We start from the raw sequence: 21,020 nt of genomic DNA on the forward strand, positions 1-21,020 counted from the left end.
CGCGCGCCGCGCACGCCGCCGCCTGCTTGCTCGCTCGCTCCGCCGCTCGACACCACGTACTGGCCTCCTCTAATGTGATCGACGATTTCGCTAGTAATTTTTCTTTCATTTGCGAATCTTTTAAACCACGTATTAATTGCGTTAAAATGAGACTGCTTTTCAAAGATCCAAATTCACAATTTTTACTTAATTTTTTTAATATTCCCAAATATTTGTCAAAATTATGTTCGTTCTGGTAAGTTTCAAAAAAAATATGTCTTTCGTAGTTAACATTTTTCTTTGGATCGCAATACTCACTGTATTTATCACATAACGTTTTATAATCTTTTTCTTGTTCCGGCAGTACATCGAGTTCTTCGAGAATTTCTCGGCCATATTGGCCCAAACAATGCATAAATAACCCATATTTTTCCTTACTACTTGCTGTCTCCTTGCCTGTTGCAATCAAGAAATAATCAAATGCATTTTTCCATTCCCTCCAATTCGTAGCCAGGTTGCCATCTTGCTGTAATGGCGCGGGTTGTTGAATAGCCGCACTAATGCCGTCACCTCGACTATCGTTAGCCATTACGTATTTTTAACTTGTTCCGAGTATTAATTAAGTTAAACAACACTTTTATATCACTTTTAGCTACATTTCCTATGTTTAAACTTACACCTGACACCATGTAATAGTACATGGGTCCAAATCAAACCACTATTTGATGACGACTGACTTTATTCATGACTCACAAGCCTACCTACATAATATTATATTTTATTAAACTACCTACTACACTTATAACCACTAGGTACCTACGAGTACCTACTTATCTACAATCTGACATGAATTAAACAAGAAATCTCGGTGGGAAAACATGCAGGACATAATATTATGTATAAAAGAATAAGAACAACAGCGCAGTTTAAGCTTTTTGCAAGACCAAGTCGCTGAGCTGTACGCGGAAGAAAATATTGCACATAGAAATTTAGAAAGAGATTTCGGCTTCGAAGAGCATCGTCTCCGTCACTCATACTTGTGTAAAGTTTCGCCGGTCTCAACGATAGAGGCAATGCTCTGCGAAACAGTTATCTTATTCTAAATCATTAATGATTATAAATCAAAGATCTGACAGGATGGTTTGCCCTACTGTTAGATTTTTAGATAATAAGGATAGATATGGTTTTCTCAAAAAGCTTTATCTACCTACCTACTTAATTTCTCTATATTTTTCAGTAATCTTGTGTGTTCGAAGGTAAAGTTACCTCAAAATCTCACGCTATAGCTACCAAAGTAATAATTCATCATATTTATTTACAAATACTAATACAATTATTATTATTAAGAAATCCTATCATCACAATATGGCGATATTACCTAATTCAGATGGCCAGTAAGAAAAGGTCCATGGTAACATAGTGGCCGGATACGTGCCTAAGAAGTAGGGTCTACACGTTCATAAAATTGACATCAAAAATAAAATATTCATCAGTCATCCGATGGCGATATTGATTCAGATGGCCATAAGAAATAGTTGATGGTAACATAGTGGACAGATACTTTAAAACCCAAAATATTGGCTTCAAAGTGTACGTAACTAAAAATTAGGGTCTGCACATTCATAAAATTGACATAAAAAGTATTATTATTCACCAGTCATCACACGACGACATTAATTCAGATCATCAGATGGCCAGTAAGAAATGGTTGATAGTAACATAGTGGCCAGATACTTTAAAAACCAAATTATTGGCTTCAAAGTGTAGGTACGTGCCTAAAAGGCAGGGCCCACATATTCATAAAATTGACATAAAAAAGAATCATTCACTAGTTATCACTTGATGGTATTAATTTAGATGGCCAATTATAGGAAATGGCTGATGGTAACACAGTGGCCAGATACTTTAAAAACCAAAACGTTGGCTTCAAAGTGTACGTGCCTAAAAAATATGGTCTACACATTCATAAAATTGACATAAAAAGCATTATTATTCACCAGTCATCACACGACGACATTAATTCAGATCATCAGATGACCAGTAAGAAATGGTTGATGGTAACATAGTGGCCGGATACGTCTAAGAAGTAGGGTCTACACGTTCATAAAATTCACTTCGAAAAAAAAGTTATTATTCTTCGTCATCACAAGACGATATTAATTCAGACGGCCAGCTAGAAATGGCTGATGGTAGCAGCGTGGCCGGACACAGCAAAAGATCAAATATAGGCTTCAGAGTGTACGTGCCCAAGCAGATGAGTACCCATTCGTAGTTCATCGGCACGATTTTTAATTCCATAGCTAGATCTGAAACCAAAGGGAATAATATTGAAAACTATACCTAGCCGTGCGAAGATGGGGTGCCTATCTATTCCATAAATAATATAAGATAGATAAGTCCATAGATTGACTGTAATTTGTATTTATTTTTATTGTAGCATAATAGAGAAAGTTAACATCATCGATTAGATACTTAATACAAGACGTTTATACTAATTAACATCAAGGTAGGCATACAAAGAGCCTATCTTAGTCAACACTAGCTGTGCCCGCGACTTCGTTCGCGTGGAATAGTGACTTTTCGGGCAGCGTGATTCTTTAAATTGACATAACTTTTTTATTTATGAACCGATTGACATGAAATAAACACTAAATGTTTAAGTGAAGCTTACTACAATATATTAGTGAAAACCGTATCTAAATCGAATAAGCCGTTTCTGATATTAGCGTGCACAAACACACAGACAAACAGACAAAAAAAATTAATTACAATTTCGGGTTTGGCATCGATATAATAACAACCCCTGCTACTCTTTTTTTTATATATATTTCCATTGTACAGACACCACTTTTCTACAATTTTATTATATGTATAGATAATATCTCAGTAGACAAAGAGTTATCTTATTCTAAAGTTCGATGTGCAACTAGATGCTGTATAAGATCCAAATTAGGCGTTATACCCACCCACGATATTTCGACATGTTAAATCGGTCCTGGTTATTATAAATCAAAGATCTGACAGAATGGTTTACCATGCTCTCGGTTTTTAGGGTTCCGTACCTCAAAGGAAAAGCGGAACCCTTATATTAGGATCACTTTGTTGTCTGTCTGCCTGTTCGCAGTGATTGGTGCCCTAAGCAATCCATGCCTGTGGGCCCCCCTATCCGTATGGCAACTAGAATCGGTCTATAAACCTTTACCGCCTAAAAACATTAGTTTTTTGTAAAATAAGATGATGAGATGTAATGTACTTTAGAAGTGGAGTAGTTAGGTACGACAACAATAAAAACCAAAGCATAATTTATTTATTTATATTGAAATGCGCCTTGCGGCTTTCGGGGGCATTCGAATTGTTGAATGCACAAGCGGGCAGCGAGCGAGTTATGACTCTAGATCGGACTCTATGTCAACTTAAAACGAGCGAATCTTCAAATTAGTCCTAGAAACTTTTTTTGGTGTGGTTTTTGGTGACGTGAGAGTGAGACGTGATGCCCAAAGGACGGATTTTTTTGTGCTTCTTCTGGTGCCCCCTCAGACGTGATGCCCTAGGCAATTGCTTAATTTGATTAAGGGTTAATCCGTCACTGCCTGTCCGTCGTGTCTGTCAAGAAACCTACCTAACTTCCCGTTGACCTAGAATCATGAAATTTGGCAGGTAGGTAGGTCTTATAGCACAAGTACAGGAAAAAATCTCAAAACCGCGAATTTGTGGTTACATTACATATTTAAAAAAAATTAAAATATGTTTCAATTTTCAATGTAAGATAACTATACCAAGTAGGGTATCATATGAAAGGGCTTTACGTATACATTCTAAAACAGATTTTTATTTATATTTATGCATGATATTTTTTGATTTATCGTGCAAAATGTTGGAAAAAATACCCGATTACGGAACCCTCAGTGCGCGAGTCTGACTCGCACTTGGCTGGTTTTTAGATAATAAGGATACATATGGTTTTCTCAAATAGCTTTATCTACCTATTTAATTTCTCTATTTTCTGTAATCTTGTGGGTTCGGAGATAAAGTTACCTCAAAATCTCACGCTATAGGTATACCTACTTATTTACAGAACATTCTAGGTTGAACGAGAAATAAAAAATCCAAAGTAATAATAATATCATATTTATTTACAAATACTAATAAAATTATACGTGTCGTACGTATTATCAGACGTGTCGGTCTCGGGATAAACATGGACAAAACAAAGATAATGCTCAATCAGCACGTTGTCCCGACACCGGTTCGCGTCGAAAATGTTGGCATCGAAATTGTTTCACAATACAACTACCTTGGCCAAATAATTCAATTAGGCAGAAGCAATTTCGATGAGGAAGCCAACAGAAGAATTCGGCTAGGCTGGGCAGCTTTTGGAAAATTAAGTCAAGTCTTCTCATCGTCAATTCCTCAATGCCTGAAAACAAAAGTCTTCAACCAGTGTGTCCTTCCCGTCCTCAGCTATGGTGCTGAAACGTGGACACTGACAAATGGCCTTGTTCACAAATTCAAAGTCGCTCAGCGAGCTATGGAGAGGGCTATGTTAGGAGTTTCACTGAGGGATAAGATCCAAAATGAGGAGATCCGCAGGAGAACCAAGGTCACTGACATAGCCCAAACTATTAGCAAGCTGAAGTGGCAGTGGGCAGGCCATGCCTGTCGTAGAGGCGATGGCCGTTGGAGCCGGAAAGTCCTTGAGTGGAGACCGCGTTTAAGCAAACGTAGTGTGGGACGCCCTCCAGCACGATGGACCGACGATATAAAGCGGCTGGCGGGAAGTGGCTGGATGAGGAAGGCTGAGGACCGGGTGTGGTGGCGCTCTATAGGGAAGGCCTATGTCCAACAGTGGACGTCCACAGGCTGAAGATGATGATGATGATGATGATGAATAAAATTATTATTAAGTACTAAGATATCCTATCATCACAATATGGCGATATTAATTCAGATGGCTAGTAAGAAATTTGTTGATGGTAACATAGTGGCCGGATACTATAAGGATCAAATATTGGCTTTAGTGTACGCCTAAGAAGTAGGGTCTTCATCTGAAGCCTTCGCAATCATAATCTTGACATCAAAAAAAAAAATCATCAGTCATATTAATTATTATCAGACGATATGGCCAGTAAGAAAAGGTCCATGGTAACATAGTGGCCGGATACGTGCCTAAGAAGTAGGGTCTACACGTTCATAAAATTAACATCAAAAATAAAATATTCATCAGTCGTCCCATGGCGATATTGATTCAGACGGCCATAAGAAATGGTAGATGGTAACATAATGGCCAGATACTTTAAAAACCAAAATATTGGCTTCAAAAAATAGGGTCTACACACATTCATAAAATTGACATAAAAAGTATTATTATTCACCAGTCATCACACGACGACATTAATTCAGATCATCAGATGGCCAGTAAGAAATGGTTGATAGTAACATAGTGGCCAGATACTTTAAAAACCAAATTATTGGCTTCAAAGTGTACATGCTAAAAGGCAGGCCCCACATATTCATAAAATTGACATAAAAAAGAATCATTCACTGGTTATCACTTGATGGTATTAATTCAGATGGCCAATTATAGGAAATGGCTGAGGTAACATAGTGGCCAGATACTTTAAAAACCAAAACGTTGGCTTCAAAGTGTACGTGCCTAAGAAATATGGTCTACACATTCATAAAATTGACATAAAAAGCATTATTATTCACCAGCCATCACACGACGACATTAATTCAGATCATCAGATGGCCAGTAAGAAATGGTTGAAGGTAACATAGTGGCCGAATACGTGTCTAAGAAGTAGGGCCTACGCGTTCATAAAATTCACTTCGAAAAAAAAGTTATTATTCTTCGTCATCACAAGACGATATTAATTCAGACGGCCAGCTAGAAATGGCCGATGGTAGCAGCGTGGCCGGACACAGCAAAAGATCAAATATAGGCTTCAGAGTGTACGTGCCCAAGCAGATGAGTACCCATTCGTAGTTCATCGGCACGATTTTTAATGTCATAGCTAGATCTGAAACCAAAAGGTAAAGGTAACCAAATATTGAAAACTAGTTGACCCGCCCCGGCTTCGCACGTTGTGCCTATCTATTCCATAGATAATATAAGATAGAAAAGTCCAGAGATTGACTGTCATTTGTATTTATTCTTTCAGGAAGAGGACGTGAAATGTTTAAATGGCACTTACAAGTTTGGGGACTTACCAATTTTTTCCTCCCAAAATCGAACCTGTTACTTATAGGGAAACAGAGAAGGTAACTAGGTACTTACATAATAAAAATATTTAAATAAAAAGGAGACTTAACTAAAAGGTAATATAATTTACGATACAGCAGATACACGTTTTACATACCTAGTGATGTTATAAGTAATTAAATTCTTTGAAGGACGATTTTGGGTGGTGCCTATTATTATCAACAAATCCAAAATAATTATCTTGGATTTTGTGGTTTTTCCTGCTTTTTACCCGACTGCGGCAAAGCCAAAAGGAAGGGTTATGATTTTAGAAGTCTATTTATGTATGTATGTTTGTATCAGATTCTGTGTGTTCCACCGTAGCTCAAACTACTGGGCCGATTTTGATGAATAAGGTATCAATTGATTTGTTGTAAAGGTCCGGGTGACATAGGCTATATTTTTTATGAAAAAAATTGACCTAACAGATGTTACATAAAAAAATGGAGGTCTACAAAATATTTTTTTTACTATTGTATCGAGTGGGATGTCAAATGAAAGAAGAGAAAATTCCGAGCTCATCTATATGTATAAATGTACAATAATATTAAAATACGGGTACGGGTTCGTTTTTGAGCACCTCTAACTTTTCGTACCTATGTTTTAAAATCAATTAAACATCAAGGAAAATATTGTGAGTCATGTCTGAGAGAACATTATAGAGACCCGTGCTTATAGTAGTTGGCCGGCAAAGGCTTGAGATGATGATGATTAAAAAAAATCGTACATGTGAATCGGCTCTCCTGGGTGTTCCCGGGCTCGGCCAGCAGCATGGCGGGCGCTCTGCAAGCCTGCAGGTCGCGCGGGTCGTCCACCACGCGCCCGCCCGCCGCCTCCAGGACATCCTGCAGGGCATAGTGTAGAGATGCAAACAGTCACTTGTGATACAATTGCATACTATCGATTATATCATAGCATCCCATCTCATCGCTACTTTTGGCCGTTAGTCGTATTTGGATCGTAGTGATTCAGTTGTGATACAATCGCATTTTTTTTAAACTGGTTTTACGGCTCTGGGTTCGAGCCCTTTTAAGCCTGATAGTTAGTATTGATATAGCATCGCATCTGCATTACTACTTTAGGCAGTTAGTCGCATTTGCATCGCGCGACAGCTGTAGCGATTCAGTAGTAATCCAACCACATAGTATTGATTTAGCATCGCTTCTGCATCGCTACATACGGGTATTTCCCGTTGACTTAGAATCACAATAGCACAAGTAAAGGAAAAATCCGAAAAACGGGAATTTGTGGTTACGTCACAAAAAAAAAAATTATCATGTATTTATTATTAGTAAGACCACGTAAGGTATCATATGAAAGGGCTTTAGTTGTACATTCTAAAACAGATCTCTATTTATTTTTAATGCATAATAGTTCTTGATTTATCGTGAAAAATGTCGGATAAAATATCCGAGTACGGAACCCTCGGTGCGCGAGTCTGAGTCGCACTTGGCCGGTTTTTTATATTAAAAGCGAATACCTTCAGGGTGTCGATACCGATGATAGAGAATGGTCCCATGCAGTAGAACGTGATGCCTTGCAGCAGTTTGGTCTTGGCGAGGCGCGAGCGGCGCGGGGCCGGCTCGCCCATCGCGTCCAGCGCCTCGAAGGGTTCCTACACAGTACACTTGGATCATACCAGAGAGCTTGATATCAAATTTTAGACCTCACCAACGTTGATAGAATTCGAGCATCGATACCTATACAGTCAGAGTAAAATGGACCCACAAGCACTTAGTCAAAAACTCAGTACCACTGATATTAATTTCGCTTGAAGAGACGGCTGTAGATGTATCAACGAACTTAAGATTTAAAACAACGCTACTTAAGGTCTATTTTACTTTAACGCAGAAGTGTCTCGACGCAACGTGGGTGTGATGTAAAATCTCATACCTGCACAGGTCATGCTATCTAGTCACCTGTCACAATATGACCTGAGTTATACAGGGTGGAAAATTTATATCTAATCTATTCACTTTTATATAAACTGGCGAACCTATCCCGGTACCAAAGTTTTCCAATCGTTTAAGGCAATTTAAAATAATTTTAAACTTACTTCGTCTACGAACCCATTGTCCGAAAGGCACTTTTCCACCCACACAAATGTAACGATCCACTTTGAGCTTGCCAAGGCGCACATGTATTTTACAGATCTGAAACATGCAAACAACAAGTTTGTGATCTAACGATACCAGCGCGGGAGTGATTCGCTTAATCAGTGATCTTCTCCTTTTCTTGTTTTAAGTCAATACATTCAGCTCATTTGACATTTATTTTTCATCCATCGAAGACTTCCTACGAAATATTACTTTTATGTGCGTCAGTATAGAACCAATGTACAACCAACCAATGTCTAATGAGTTTGATGGCTTTCATTTCGTGAAAACTACTGATTTAGAGAATTACCCCGTTGATTGTATTTTTTTAAATAATTATAAACAGAATAATTAAAATATTATATAATATTATGAACCACGTGAAATACATTTAAACAAAAAATTTTTACTATTGAAACATGTTCAAAAGTCAAAACTATGTTTTTACTTCTTATTATAATATAAAGGAGGTTCATAAATGATGCTAAAATACCTCTGCGATCTATTCTCTTTATCCACCCCAACTACCAGATGAGTCAAGTCCTTAGTATACTTGTCGACGTACGTCCAGTTCATCTGAAAGCAGAGCTGTTTCAACATTGCCTGCTGGCTGGCCATGAGGCACGAGCCAGCCACACAGAACTTCGCTCTCCGACGTTGCATTCCCGCACATTGTGAAATAAACTCCCTTTCCTGCGTAGTTTTGGCAACCACCACTGCGCTTGGGCAGATGGTTTCTTCAGGATCATTGTCAGCGTTTTGACTGCTAAAGTCCAGTGATTTCTTTGCCAAAGTTGTTGAGTTGCATGTAATTTTGTTGACGAACTTGTTTATTGTTAAAGGGGTCTCCAAGGTTGTTTTCCGTCCTTCAGTTACATCACCCGCGGAATCTGATACACTAATGACGATCACTGAATCGTCTTCGTCTTTTTGCTGTTTGCTGGTCTCATTTAATAGTTTGTCCTTTTTCAGTGAGTGGCATTCAGCACTTGCATTGTCAGTTGAAGTTGGTGCTTCATTCTTACTTTTAGTTTTTACAAAAGAGGTATTCCTAGAAGTAATTAAGGTAAAAAAGATTAAATTTCAATAAATTCAATACTAGCTAACAACTATAAATTAAGTACTTATGTACTTAATCTTTTTTCATGAATGAGTGTAATCTTTCATAGCAAAATTCCACAACTTAGACTTGCCTTTAGACAAGTTTAAGAAATCTATGAAAGGCATGCTCTTGAAAAAAGCATTTTACACAAGCAAAGATGATGTAAATTACAAAAGAGCGTGGATTTGACTTGCAATTTGCAGCCTGCACTGCAATTACTTTTATACATGGCTTAATATTATTGTAAATCGAATCTTTGAAAGAGCAACTGCCAAGTTTTTTACTGGCTCTTTTCAGTAGGAGTGGCATTCCGAACCAATAATAGATGCATTTGACAATTTAAAAGTAGATACTTGTAAAAGTTGGAATGGTCAGCGGAGCGATGCCATGGAATGTAAGCACTTCTTCTGCTGGAATTGTAAACGGCGCTTCTAGTGCTCTGAATAATGAGCATACCAGACAGAAGCCGAGTGCGTCACACGTAAGCGAACACGAGAGTCCTAATGGCGGCATTCCCATTGGGGATCATGCTCAGGCTATTGTCGATGCGATGTCGGAGCTGACGTAAAGCTTTTTCCTCACGTTAACTACGCTCCACACGACACCCTACATTTGCCTAGCACATTGGTCTGCCGCATTGCCGCGGCGCCCTTCACTCCAATTGACTCGACTCGATAGTCCACCTCTACAGCCAGAACATGTCATTTGATCATACACAAGTGTCAATTGAAAAATAACACCCCCGACAAGTGAACGTTACAGTTAAACTAGAGCTGATAACTTTCAAACGGCTGAACTGATTTTCTTGGTTTGTAGCTCAGAACACTCTCGATCAAGCTACCTTTCAAACGAAAAATACTAAATTAAAATCGGTTCATTAGTTTAGGAGCTACGATGCCACAGACAGATACACAGATACACACGTCAAACTTATAACACCCCTCTTTTTGGGTCGGAGGTTAAAAATAATTTATAATACAAATTAATTCTTACTTCTGGGGAGTTTCCTCAACGACGCTTTTATCGTCATCATCCTGCATTGGTGTGCCATATTCGTCAATGTCCATGTTATTAGGTGATGCCACTTTATTTTCAATCGCCATGTGAACTATGGGCTCTCTTTCTGTTGCTACATTATCTTTGCGGTGCTGAGTTTGACTAAGTGACTATATATAGTGTACAAAAAAAATTAAAATTAATTTTCTATACTTCTATACCTACTTATATTATAACAAGTGTAAATTAAAAATTTATAACACCCCTGACAATCGAAGGTTACAGTAACTAGAAAAGAGCTGATCAACTTTCAAACGGCTGAACCGATTTTCTTGGATTATAGCTAAGAACACTCTCGATCAAGCCACCTTTCAAACAAAAAAAAAACAAAATTAAAATCGGTTCATTAGTTTAGGAGCTACGATGCCACAGATAGATACACACGTCAAACTTATAACACCGCTCTTTTTGGATCGGGGGTTAAAAAGGATTGTTGTGAAAGATTTCTTTGCTTGTATAAAAACATCAGTTCAGATTTTTGTACGTCATTCACCATTACATTACTTCTGGACAAAGTAACTACTAGGTACTTTGTTTAGAAGTAACATAAGACTATTGTATTCCCAGGATGCAAGCTATATCAGTACCAAACATCAAACTGGGTTAAACGCATGGGCCGTGAAAACATAGCAGACAGACACACTTTATTATATTAAGTACGGAATGGATTATTATGGTAAATAATATACTTATTAAAAAAAAACAATAATAACCTTATGAAAAGTTGTTTCAAATATTTCAAAATTACCCTCTTCTTTGTCTAGCAAAGTAAACACATTTTCACTACACTTTTGGTTTGCTTCTTTGCAAGATGTTTGATTGCATGTTTTATTTTTATTATCTTGGTTTGGTTGTATTGGTTGTGCAAAATTGTTAATATTACTTTTTTGAGTGTTGCTTATTTGAGTGCACATTCGGCTACTGGTACCAGTTTTTGGCAAGTTTTCCATATCAGCGTTTATGTTGGCAAACACCTTACTCATGATTGCATCATAATTAATATTTTCATTCTCTGCATTTTTAACATTATTTTCTTCTAAAACGTTCTGTTGTGTTTTTTTATCTGCAAAACTTCCTTGTGAAATTTTACTTTTTTTATTATTTGAGAGCTCTTCTGTATCACACATGTCTCGGTCCCTTTTATTAGTTTTCTTTTGTGATGTTGCCTTACTTTTGATTGTAGGCATTATTATAGCAGAAGACATGCTTTTAGTAGATTTTAGTGACTGAATATTGGCTTCTTTTACAGATTCAGCATAAAAGATATCTAAGTCATTTAAAAATTCTGAAACTTCAGAAACTATTTCCATATTTTTAAATAAGAGCTGATCATTTTTACTTTTTGAAGTTGTAGTCGTATTAGTAGTAGTACTAGTAGTAGTGGTGGTAGTGATAGTAGTAGTAATGGTGCAATCTGGTTTCGACAATGATTTTTGAAATTCACTTTTCCACTGTTTGTTTACAAATGGGGCATTTGTCATATGATCTGCAAATTCTTTTTCTTCACTGGCAGTAATTTCAAAGCAGGCTGTAGATGTATCTGCAGATGTAGTATTTTTCTTTGGAGACATTGATTTGTCAATTTGCGCTTTTGATGTATGATGTTGAGTAGATACAGGAACACCTTTAGGCACCTTTACAACATTATTAGTGTTATCTGTTTCAATATTATGTTGTTTTTTATGATTTACTAAACTTTGCACATTGTCTTCATTCTGTACTACAGAATTGCCCAAGGAAGTCTGAACTTCACGATCTGTTTTAGTTTTATACTGCACTTCGTTTTCTTTTTTCTGTATACAAATATTCGTCAAAGTGTTACCTATTTTAATAATAATTTCAATGTCACCTGTACCAACTCTATCAGTGTTTTTATTTTTAACATTGGGATTATCTACATTAATAACGTGTGTTTTGTTTGTATCTATGTATGTGGTTTGCAAAGAGGTCTGGTTTAAAAGAGGCCCCTTCCTAAAAAAACTTACTTTAGAAGCTGTAAGATTCTTCAAATCTGTATTTTTAGTTACGACCTCACCAATAGCAGCAATATCAGGTGTGTTTTCATCAATAGTATAAGACACTTGCTGTGAGTTAGATAAAGCTCCTTTATTTACAGCAAGTTTTGCTTTCTTACACATTTCAATAGATATGTTTAATTTGTTTTTGTTCTTCTTGTTCAATTTGCTGAACTCTTTTCTCATTCTTTTAACATTTTTCCAACTTTGACCGATTTTGCTATCTGAATTAATATTGAAATTTTTCCCATTTTCTTTATCTGAGGAAACATCATTTGTTATAGGTGGTTTGCTACTTTGCAACTCTTTAATTCTCGAACTCCTACGAGGGTTATTTGCACTATAGTCTTCATCATCAATTAAAAAATTAAATGTTTCTATATCCATAGGGCCTACAGCATTTTCAAGACTTTTATTTGTTTCTATTTCTGGCATTCAAATTCAAATTCAAATTCAAAATGTTTTTATTCAATTAGACTTTTACAAGTTCTTTCGAATCGTCAAAAGCATCTACCATTTCTTCAATTTTGTCCCAATCATCTTGTTGAATAGTCAATTTTATGGGTTGTCTTGCTGGTACTTTTACCTTTTGATTTATAGTATGTACTTGAATTTCACTTGTGATCAGGTGTTTCTGTGGTGCTGGCTTGACTGTTTCTTCAGTGCATTGTTGAGAACTAGTTGCTGGAGCTGAAAACTGATTTTCAGAACTTGCTAAACACTCTTTGACACGTTGTTGTTCATCAGTATCCATGGTAAAATAATCCACTGAAATACAAAACACTAAAATTAAAAAATGTAATGATATTGTGTCAACATAGTAAACTGGCAAGTATATAAACAGTGTTTTTTAATATTATATTACATTTTATTACATTGTAGGTACTTTTTGAAGGTTTCAGAAGAAAAAACCATCAACATAATATAAAATAACTAGCTGATACCCGCGACTACGTTCGCGTGGATGTAGGTTTTTAAAATTCCCATGGGAACTCTATTTAATCCATATGTTATTGGTCTATGAGTAGTAAATAAAAACACCATGGACGTATTATAATTATATTACTATGAAAAACACAGACCAACAGACGTCAAGATTGTCTCCTCCAAAGAGAATATAATCACTACGTTCCCGTCGACCCATCGATTTGAATTTTGATAGCGTCACCCATTAGGTACATACTCTTTGAGGGACCAAGGGAACCATAAGGGAACCCTCAACCCACTGACAAACCCACAGAACATTATTACCCTAGGCGGGGACAAATCACAAACCGCTCCTCGTAAAAGGATTCGTCACTTGTTATCTACTTAGTACAATTATTAACAATATGTAAAAAAAATATTTCAATTCAATTCACACAAAACAAATCGCAATAAACAAAAGTCCGTCGTCTGCGGACTTTTACTAAATTCCACACATTGCATTGATGTTTATATTTTACCATAAATTACTTTATAAGTACGTAATAATTCAATGTAATTACTTCCAATTGTTGTAAGTACTTGCCTACTTACCGAAGAAGCTCTGTGCAAAGTGCAACGCTGAATGGAAATTGCATCAGTAACTTATTGCACTTATACATATGGAACCTACCTTATAAATAAACGTAGAAATCAATTTCTTCGCCCACTGATGAATAATCTTTTTGATAAATCTATTTGGAAATAATTAGCTCATAAAATTAATTGAAAAATCGAAGTATACAAAGTAAACAACATCAAACCTCTCGAAAGATAAACGAGATAAAACATTGTGATATCATTAATTTATACTCTTTGGTGACAATTAGATACCAGTTCGACAAGGCTCTCTTGGCGCGTGGCCAAAATTTAACTAACGCCGCCATCTTGTTAAGTGTCATGCAGCCCCCTTGAATGTGGTGTTGCTAAGTAAAAATCTAAATTTCACTGTTTTCTTTAATATTAAGGTCATCTAATACATAAGTTGGCGATATATTCTGATAATTAATTATTAAAGCACGTGTCTATATCTTATAGTTATATTTAGCACTAAGTAAGTATAGTGTTTGAGGAGGTAAACATGATCCCAAACAAAAACATTTCATGTGAAAAATAAGAGTCAGTTCCTATCAAAAAGTTTCGGCCATTAAAAGTAGTGATATCAAAAATTATGGCCAGTTCTTTGCTAGGCTCGGTAAATGGAACCATACAGTTTTATATGGTGTATCTTCTTCGACCACCTCCAAGCTGTCATCGCATTCATAGGATCCTGTTAAAATGTGTTTAAATAATTTATGTCTTAATTATTAACACTACAATTTGAAGCTCATTTGGATTGGCAATGGTTTTCTTGTTTTCTGCTTGACAACATTTTTGTACTCCTTTCAATTTTGCCAAGAAAACCATTGCCAGTTCCAAATGAGATTCAAATTGTGGTGTTAATATTAAGACATAAATTATTTAAACACATTTTAACAGGATCCTATGAATGCGATGACAGCTTGAAGGTGGTCGAAGAAGATACACCATATAAAACTGTATGGTTCCATTTACCGAGCCTAGCAAAGAACTGGCCATAATTCTTGATATCACTACTTTTAATGGCCGAAACTTTTTGATAGGAACTGACTCTTATTTTTCACATGAAATGTTTTTGTTTGGGATCTCACTTCTTTTTTCTAAGTATTTCAATTAATGCAATAAGTATAATCCGCACTGGGCCAGCGTGGCAGACTACGGCCTAATCCCTTCTCATTCTGAGAGTAGACCTGTGCTCAGTAGTAGACCGGTGATGGGTTGTGTTCAATGACGTCATAAGACCGTGTTATAGACATGAACGTATTATATGTAATACAAATTGCAACTATCGCGTCCTCAATCGTTCTTAACGCCATCTAGTGACACATAATAGAACTAACTTTTGTAAATTTGTTAAATCCAAACTATATTTGACCGAGATTAGCAAGGTTGATTGAAACCTCCAAACTCGGCCACCCATCCATTTTCTGAGTTGGGTCAAGGTTGCTTATCCATATATAATAATAGCTACATCCACAGAGAAAGTTTTTGAAAATTGGATGAAGTCGCGGGATAAGCTAGTACTTAGTAGGTACCTACATAGTGTAACAAATTGATCTAAAACTTACAATTTAAACTGACTATTTTGGTCCATATCTCTTATACTACTGATCCGGTTTTGATGATACTTTCACAGTTCCATAAGTTGAAAGATATTTAATACAATTATTATAAAAGAATTATTGCAATTCGATGCACAGTTTCGGAGAAATTCATAGACAAACATACAAACACACACACACACACGCTTATGAAGTTTGGCACCTCTGCTTAGAAGCCTAATAATAAATAATGTTAATATGTAATAGCGCCTACCTCTATCTAGGACCATAGGCGTATTATTACTTACCTACTTTAATTTTATTAGAACCAAAGACCAGTTAAGATTGACCCCTTACGAGAAATCTTAAAACGCCTATCTTCCTAAATAGTGCACCGATTTCGATGAAACAAAAACTAAATACAGTTCCAAATAAAGTGAAATACGATTTTTAAGACAAAATTAGAATCTGTTACGTATAATTTGTGTTATGTAGGCACAGACAAATTTTCACATATCTTTGAATTGGTCGGTGTTTTATGTAACTTTTCGACATTTTTCGATTTTTTCCTTTGTTTACATACAAAGACTCATAATTGTACCAAATTTCAACTTTCCACGTACACGGGAAGTGCGTCATAATTTTGGTCAGTCAGTGAGTAGGTCTAGGTCTTAATTTTTGCAATTTTCAGACCTCTGTATCTAAGAAATGGTTAAACGTAAAAATTTGAAACTCTTGGGAGGTCACAAGGATCGAGCAGTGGTTACAACGGCCAGAAATAATATCACAATCACATTATGAGTTTGTTTATTGCACATAATAAACCACACATAATTATCGTCAGTAATATCTTTACACAAACTTGAATACAATTAATATTACAAATAAAAGTCTCACACACAGTGCGCGTCATTGGGAGGTTGGGCAGAGAGAGAAAGAGGCGAGGACAAGCCACAGAGTAAGTACATTATGTGTGTTACGTTGTATGCATACCACATAAATATTATATTTCTAACACTTCCCCTTATGCATATAACGTAAACAGCAAAAAAATAAAAAAATTATAAATTACTCTATGACTACAAAAGTATACATTACATTTCTCATCCTGATATATGTCGAACACAAAGCTCATAAATAAACATGTTATGCTTTTTCTTGTCTAGAGGTTTGGTCAACACATCAGCAATCATTTTCTCTGTACACAAATATTTTACAGTCACAAAGTTGCTATTTACAAGGTCCTTTACATAGTGATAACGAATATCAATGTGTTTAGTGCGCTTGTGACAATATTCTTTACACTCTAATAATCTGTGCGCACTTTGATTGTCGTTATACACAGTTATACAGTTCAATTTTAAATTTGTAAAGAGCTCTACCAAGAAATTTCTTACAAAACTTAAGTCTTTACAAACGTCGCTTATTGCTAAATATTCTGCCTCTGTACTAGAGAGTGCTACACACTTTTGTTTACGAGACTCCCAATTTACTACATTTTTACCAAGCTTTATTGCAAACCCTGTATATGACCTACGATCAGTACAATCATTGGCCCAATCTGCATCGGTATAGGCACTCAATACCAATCGATTACTTTTTACATAGAGTAAACCATAGTCAATTGTACCCGCTAAATACCGTAAAACTCTTTTGGCAGCTGACCAATGGCATTTACCAAAACAGTTATTATACTGACTTAATTGACTACAGGTGTAAGCAATATCAGGACGCGTACATACTGACAGGTACATCAAACAACCTAAAAGTTGCCTATAGTTATATACATCATCATTTAATATATCATCTGATTTACATAACTTAAATCCTGATTGCATAGGAGTCGAAACTGGTTTACAGTCTGACATACCAAACCGGGTCAGTACTCTCTTTATATAAACTGACTGGTCTAACTTAAGTACACCTTTTTCTCTATCTCTTCTGACTCTAATTCCAAGATAGCTCTGAATAGGACCTAGGTTTTTAATACTAAATTCATGCTCTAATAAACTCAACAAAACCTTAATATGAGAGCTATCCTTATTATATATCAGGTAAAAGTCATCGACATACAATGCTATAATAATAATTTCCTTTTCTCTCTGGAAATAATACACACATGGTTCACATTTACTTTGTATGAAGTTATTTTTAGTCAACAAGTCATTAACCTTACAATACCACATTCTACTTGCTTGTTTTAACCCGTAAATACTCCTTTTCAAGAGACAAACTTTATTTTTATTTTTGCTATCAGTAAATCCCTCAGGCTGCTCCATAAAAATAGTTTCATTTAGGTTGCCATTCAGAAAAGCCGTATTTACGTCAATATGATCAATATTCAAGTCATATTCATTCGCCAAACTAAACAATAACCTCATAGTGGAGTGGCGTACAACTGGGGAAAAGGTATCAGTATAATCTATCCCTTCTTTTTGTGTGAAGCCCCTTGCTACTAACCTAGCCTTAAATTGCTGAAAATTACCTGAAGCATCACACTTCGCCTTAAACACCCACTTACATTTTACGACATTGCAGTCACTAGGGCGCTCCACAAGCGTCCATACTTCATTTTCCATCATAGAGTTGTACTCACGCTTCATGGCCTGCACCTACTCGTCGCGGTAAGGACTATCAATCGCCTCTCGATACGACTGTGGCTCGTCAACCAAAACATCCCTTGCAAACATAGACAGATCATAGTCATCATACCTTTTAGGTAGAACAGATCGAGTACTACGTATAGGGCGCGAACCTGCAGACACATCTTCCCCTCCAGTCAACGTCGCGCGTGGTGACGTCACAGTATCTTCTACGTCATCATCCGCCGAGCACTCAACAGAGGAGTTGTGTTCGCTACCAGTGTCCCATGTATCTGTGGAAACACAAGAATTACATTAAAACTTCCATTAGATAATATTTTGTCATCTGAATTAAAATTACTATTTTCCATTAATTTATTATTATCGTTGACATTAGACAATTCATTATTAACATTATTATCACTTGATAAATTATGTAATAAACTAGAATTCATAAATATTATTTCATTATTATCACAAGAATTGTCATGTCCAAAATTAAAAAATCTCTCTTCCATAAATGTGACATCACGTGACAAGAGCACTTTTCTAGGGTCACAGGGATCTGCCAGTCTATACCCCTTAGTAGTTTCAGAATAACCCACAAAAATGTAAGGTTTACATTTAGGGTCTAACTTCTTACGCTTAACGCCAGGTACCAGCGCATAAGCAAGGCAACCGAACACCCTGAGGTGACCAAGGTCCAATTTAGAACCAGTCCAAACCTCTTCTGGAATCTGTCCGTCCAATGCAGCTGTGGGAGACCTATTTTTAAGATAAACAGCCGTCATTACTGCTTCTCCCCAGAACCGCTGGTCGAGACCAGAATGTTGCAACATGTAACATACTTTATCCATAAGGGTACGGTTCAACCGTTCTGAAACAGCATTCTGTTGAGGACAATAAGGCACGGTAAGCTGATGCACTATGCCCTGTTCACGTAAAAACCCAGACAAAGTTGAATTTACATACTCGGCCCCATTGTCACTACGAAGACATTTGATTGATAAACCAGTCTGCTTTTCAACCATATTTTTAAATTCTATGAAGCGGCTACATACCTCAGATTTGTTCTTCATCAAGTACACGTAGCTCTTCCTTGAATAATCATCAGTCAGTGTCAGAATATAATTTGCACCACCCCAGCTGCTCACCGGCATGGGCCCACAGACGTCAGAGTGTACAAGCTCCAGAGCCCTGGTTGCACGACTGGCACCACTCTTTGGAAATGGTTTTGCGACCAACTTGCCCTTAAGACAAGCAGCACAATCTGAAAGTGATTCCTCAGCCTGAAACATACAACCATGTTTTAACCTATCTCTAAGAGCAAACATACCTCTAGAGCTGAGATGCCCTAACCGTTGATGCCATAACTGCATTGGCTGCTGATGAGCTGCAACTGCGGCACTCGGTGATTCCTGCTCATTATGAAGGAACAAAGAGTGCTCCTCTTTGTGCAAATACCTATTCCTAACACACCCATTTAATTTAAAAATCCCATTTAAATTACTAGCAGTACTGATAAGTTTATCATCTATGTCAAATATAAAACAACCTCCCGAATTGAACACCACTCTTAGATCTAATTCTATTAACTTACTAACGGATATCAAATTAGTAGTTAACTGAGGAACATACAAAACATTATTAAGAATAAGTACATTGTCATTTGATTGAATATTCACAGTCCCAACACCTTCACATAACATAGTCTCATTGTTAGCAACAGATACTGACGATGAAGTCCACTTGAGTGACACAAAGAATTCTTTCTTATTACACATGTGTGCAGTGCACCCAGAGTCCACGAACCAATCTTCCTGTCTGTGTTTAGAGAGATATGCGGCTGCCATACATTTATTATCACTGCTACTTTCTGTCACACTGTTTTTCTTTTTATCGCGCTTCAGTTTAAAACAGTTAGATTTTATGTGATTTTCCTTGTGACAGTAGTGACACTTTACTTTTCGTTTTGAAATATAAGCAGCTTCAGATATATTATGTGAATTTGAGCCGTTTTTCCGCAATTCCTCTTGTAGTAGACGAGTTCTCACGACTTCACTCGAGATCTTTGATGTTAGTGAGAACGTAGACAGATTAGACACGAGCGAGTCAAATTCCTGTGGTAGACCGCTCAGTAACAGTTCCGCTACTTCTTCGTCATCTATTTTTCGCCCAATATCGGCCAACTGTTGTACAATGTCAGAAGTGTTGTTTATGTACTTACTCATGTCGTTGAAGTCTGTGTAGCGTGTACGATGCAGTTCACGCAACAACAAGACACGACGCAAAAGTCCCTTGTCTTCAAAAATGTCCGAAAGGTTGTCCCACGCCTCTTTGGCACTAGATGCGTTTCTGATATGCTGGTACAGGCTAGGTTTAACACTCAAGGAAATGCGCGCCAGCGCACGTTGATCGCGCGCAGCGTCAGTGACCGCGTTTGCAGTAACACAATCCCACAAACCTTCTAGTATTAAAACCATACGAATCGCAAACTTCCAGGCTAAATAGTTCTGGCTGCCTTCCAGCTTCTCAATCGCAGGAAACAAAGACGTCGTCGGCGTGACACGTGAGCCGCGATCTTCGTTTGAAGTGGGAACTTCACCACGGAATGCCATTTTTGTTTCTTCACAATAGATCAGAGTATTTGTTCATTCGTACACGCACGTGCAATCTTCTTAAGCGATCGATCGATATATTTCTCAAACACGTTGTAGTAAATCTCGTAGATTTAGATCTTGGCCCATGACCTCTTGGGAGGTCACAAGGATCGAGCAGTGGTTACAACGGCCAGAAATAATATCACAATCACATTATGAGTTTGTTTATTGCACATAATAAACCACACATAATTATCGTCAGTAAT

General features: G+C 36.9%; 2 protein-coding genes across 2 annotated transcripts in view; both read right to left on the reverse strand.

Annotated features, from left to right (window-relative positions):
• The window catches only part of LOC123879768 (serine/threonine-protein kinase ULK3-like), a 30,129-nt gene extending 16,278 nt beyond the window's left edge, over nucleotides 1-13,851 (reverse strand). Inside the window, exons 1-2 of the mRNA XM_045927671.1 lie at nucleotides 13,836-13,851; nucleotides 6,825-6,838 (exon numbers count right to left, since the gene is read on the reverse strand). The gene's annotated coding sequence lies outside the window, so the exon portion shown is untranslated. The remainder of the gene's footprint in view (nucleotides 1-6,824; nucleotides 6,839-13,835) is intronic.
• LOC123879833 (breast cancer type 1 susceptibility protein homolog) lies at nucleotides 2,110-13,251 on the reverse strand. The gene is made up of 8 exons (XM_045927727.1): nucleotides 13,004-13,251; nucleotides 11,188-12,921; nucleotides 10,412-10,584; nucleotides 8,810-9,367; nucleotides 8,277-8,373; nucleotides 7,701-7,835; nucleotides 6,948-7,065; nucleotides 2,110-2,285 (listed from the first exon to the last, which is right to left on the reverse strand). The coding sequence occupies exons 1-8, from the start codon at nucleotides 13,241-13,243 to the stop codon at nucleotides 2,110-2,112; spliced, it is 3,231 nt and encodes a 1,076-aa protein (XP_045783683.1). The 5' UTR covers nucleotides 13,244-13,251.
• Nucleotides 13,852-21,020: the final 7,169 nt, after the last annotated feature.

This window comes from Maniola jurtina, chromosome W (assembly GCF_905333055.1).
Source record: "Maniola jurtina chromosome W, ilManJurt1.1, whole genome shotgun sequence".
NCBI lineage: Eukaryota > Metazoa > Arthropoda > Insecta > Lepidoptera > Nymphalidae > Maniola > Maniola jurtina.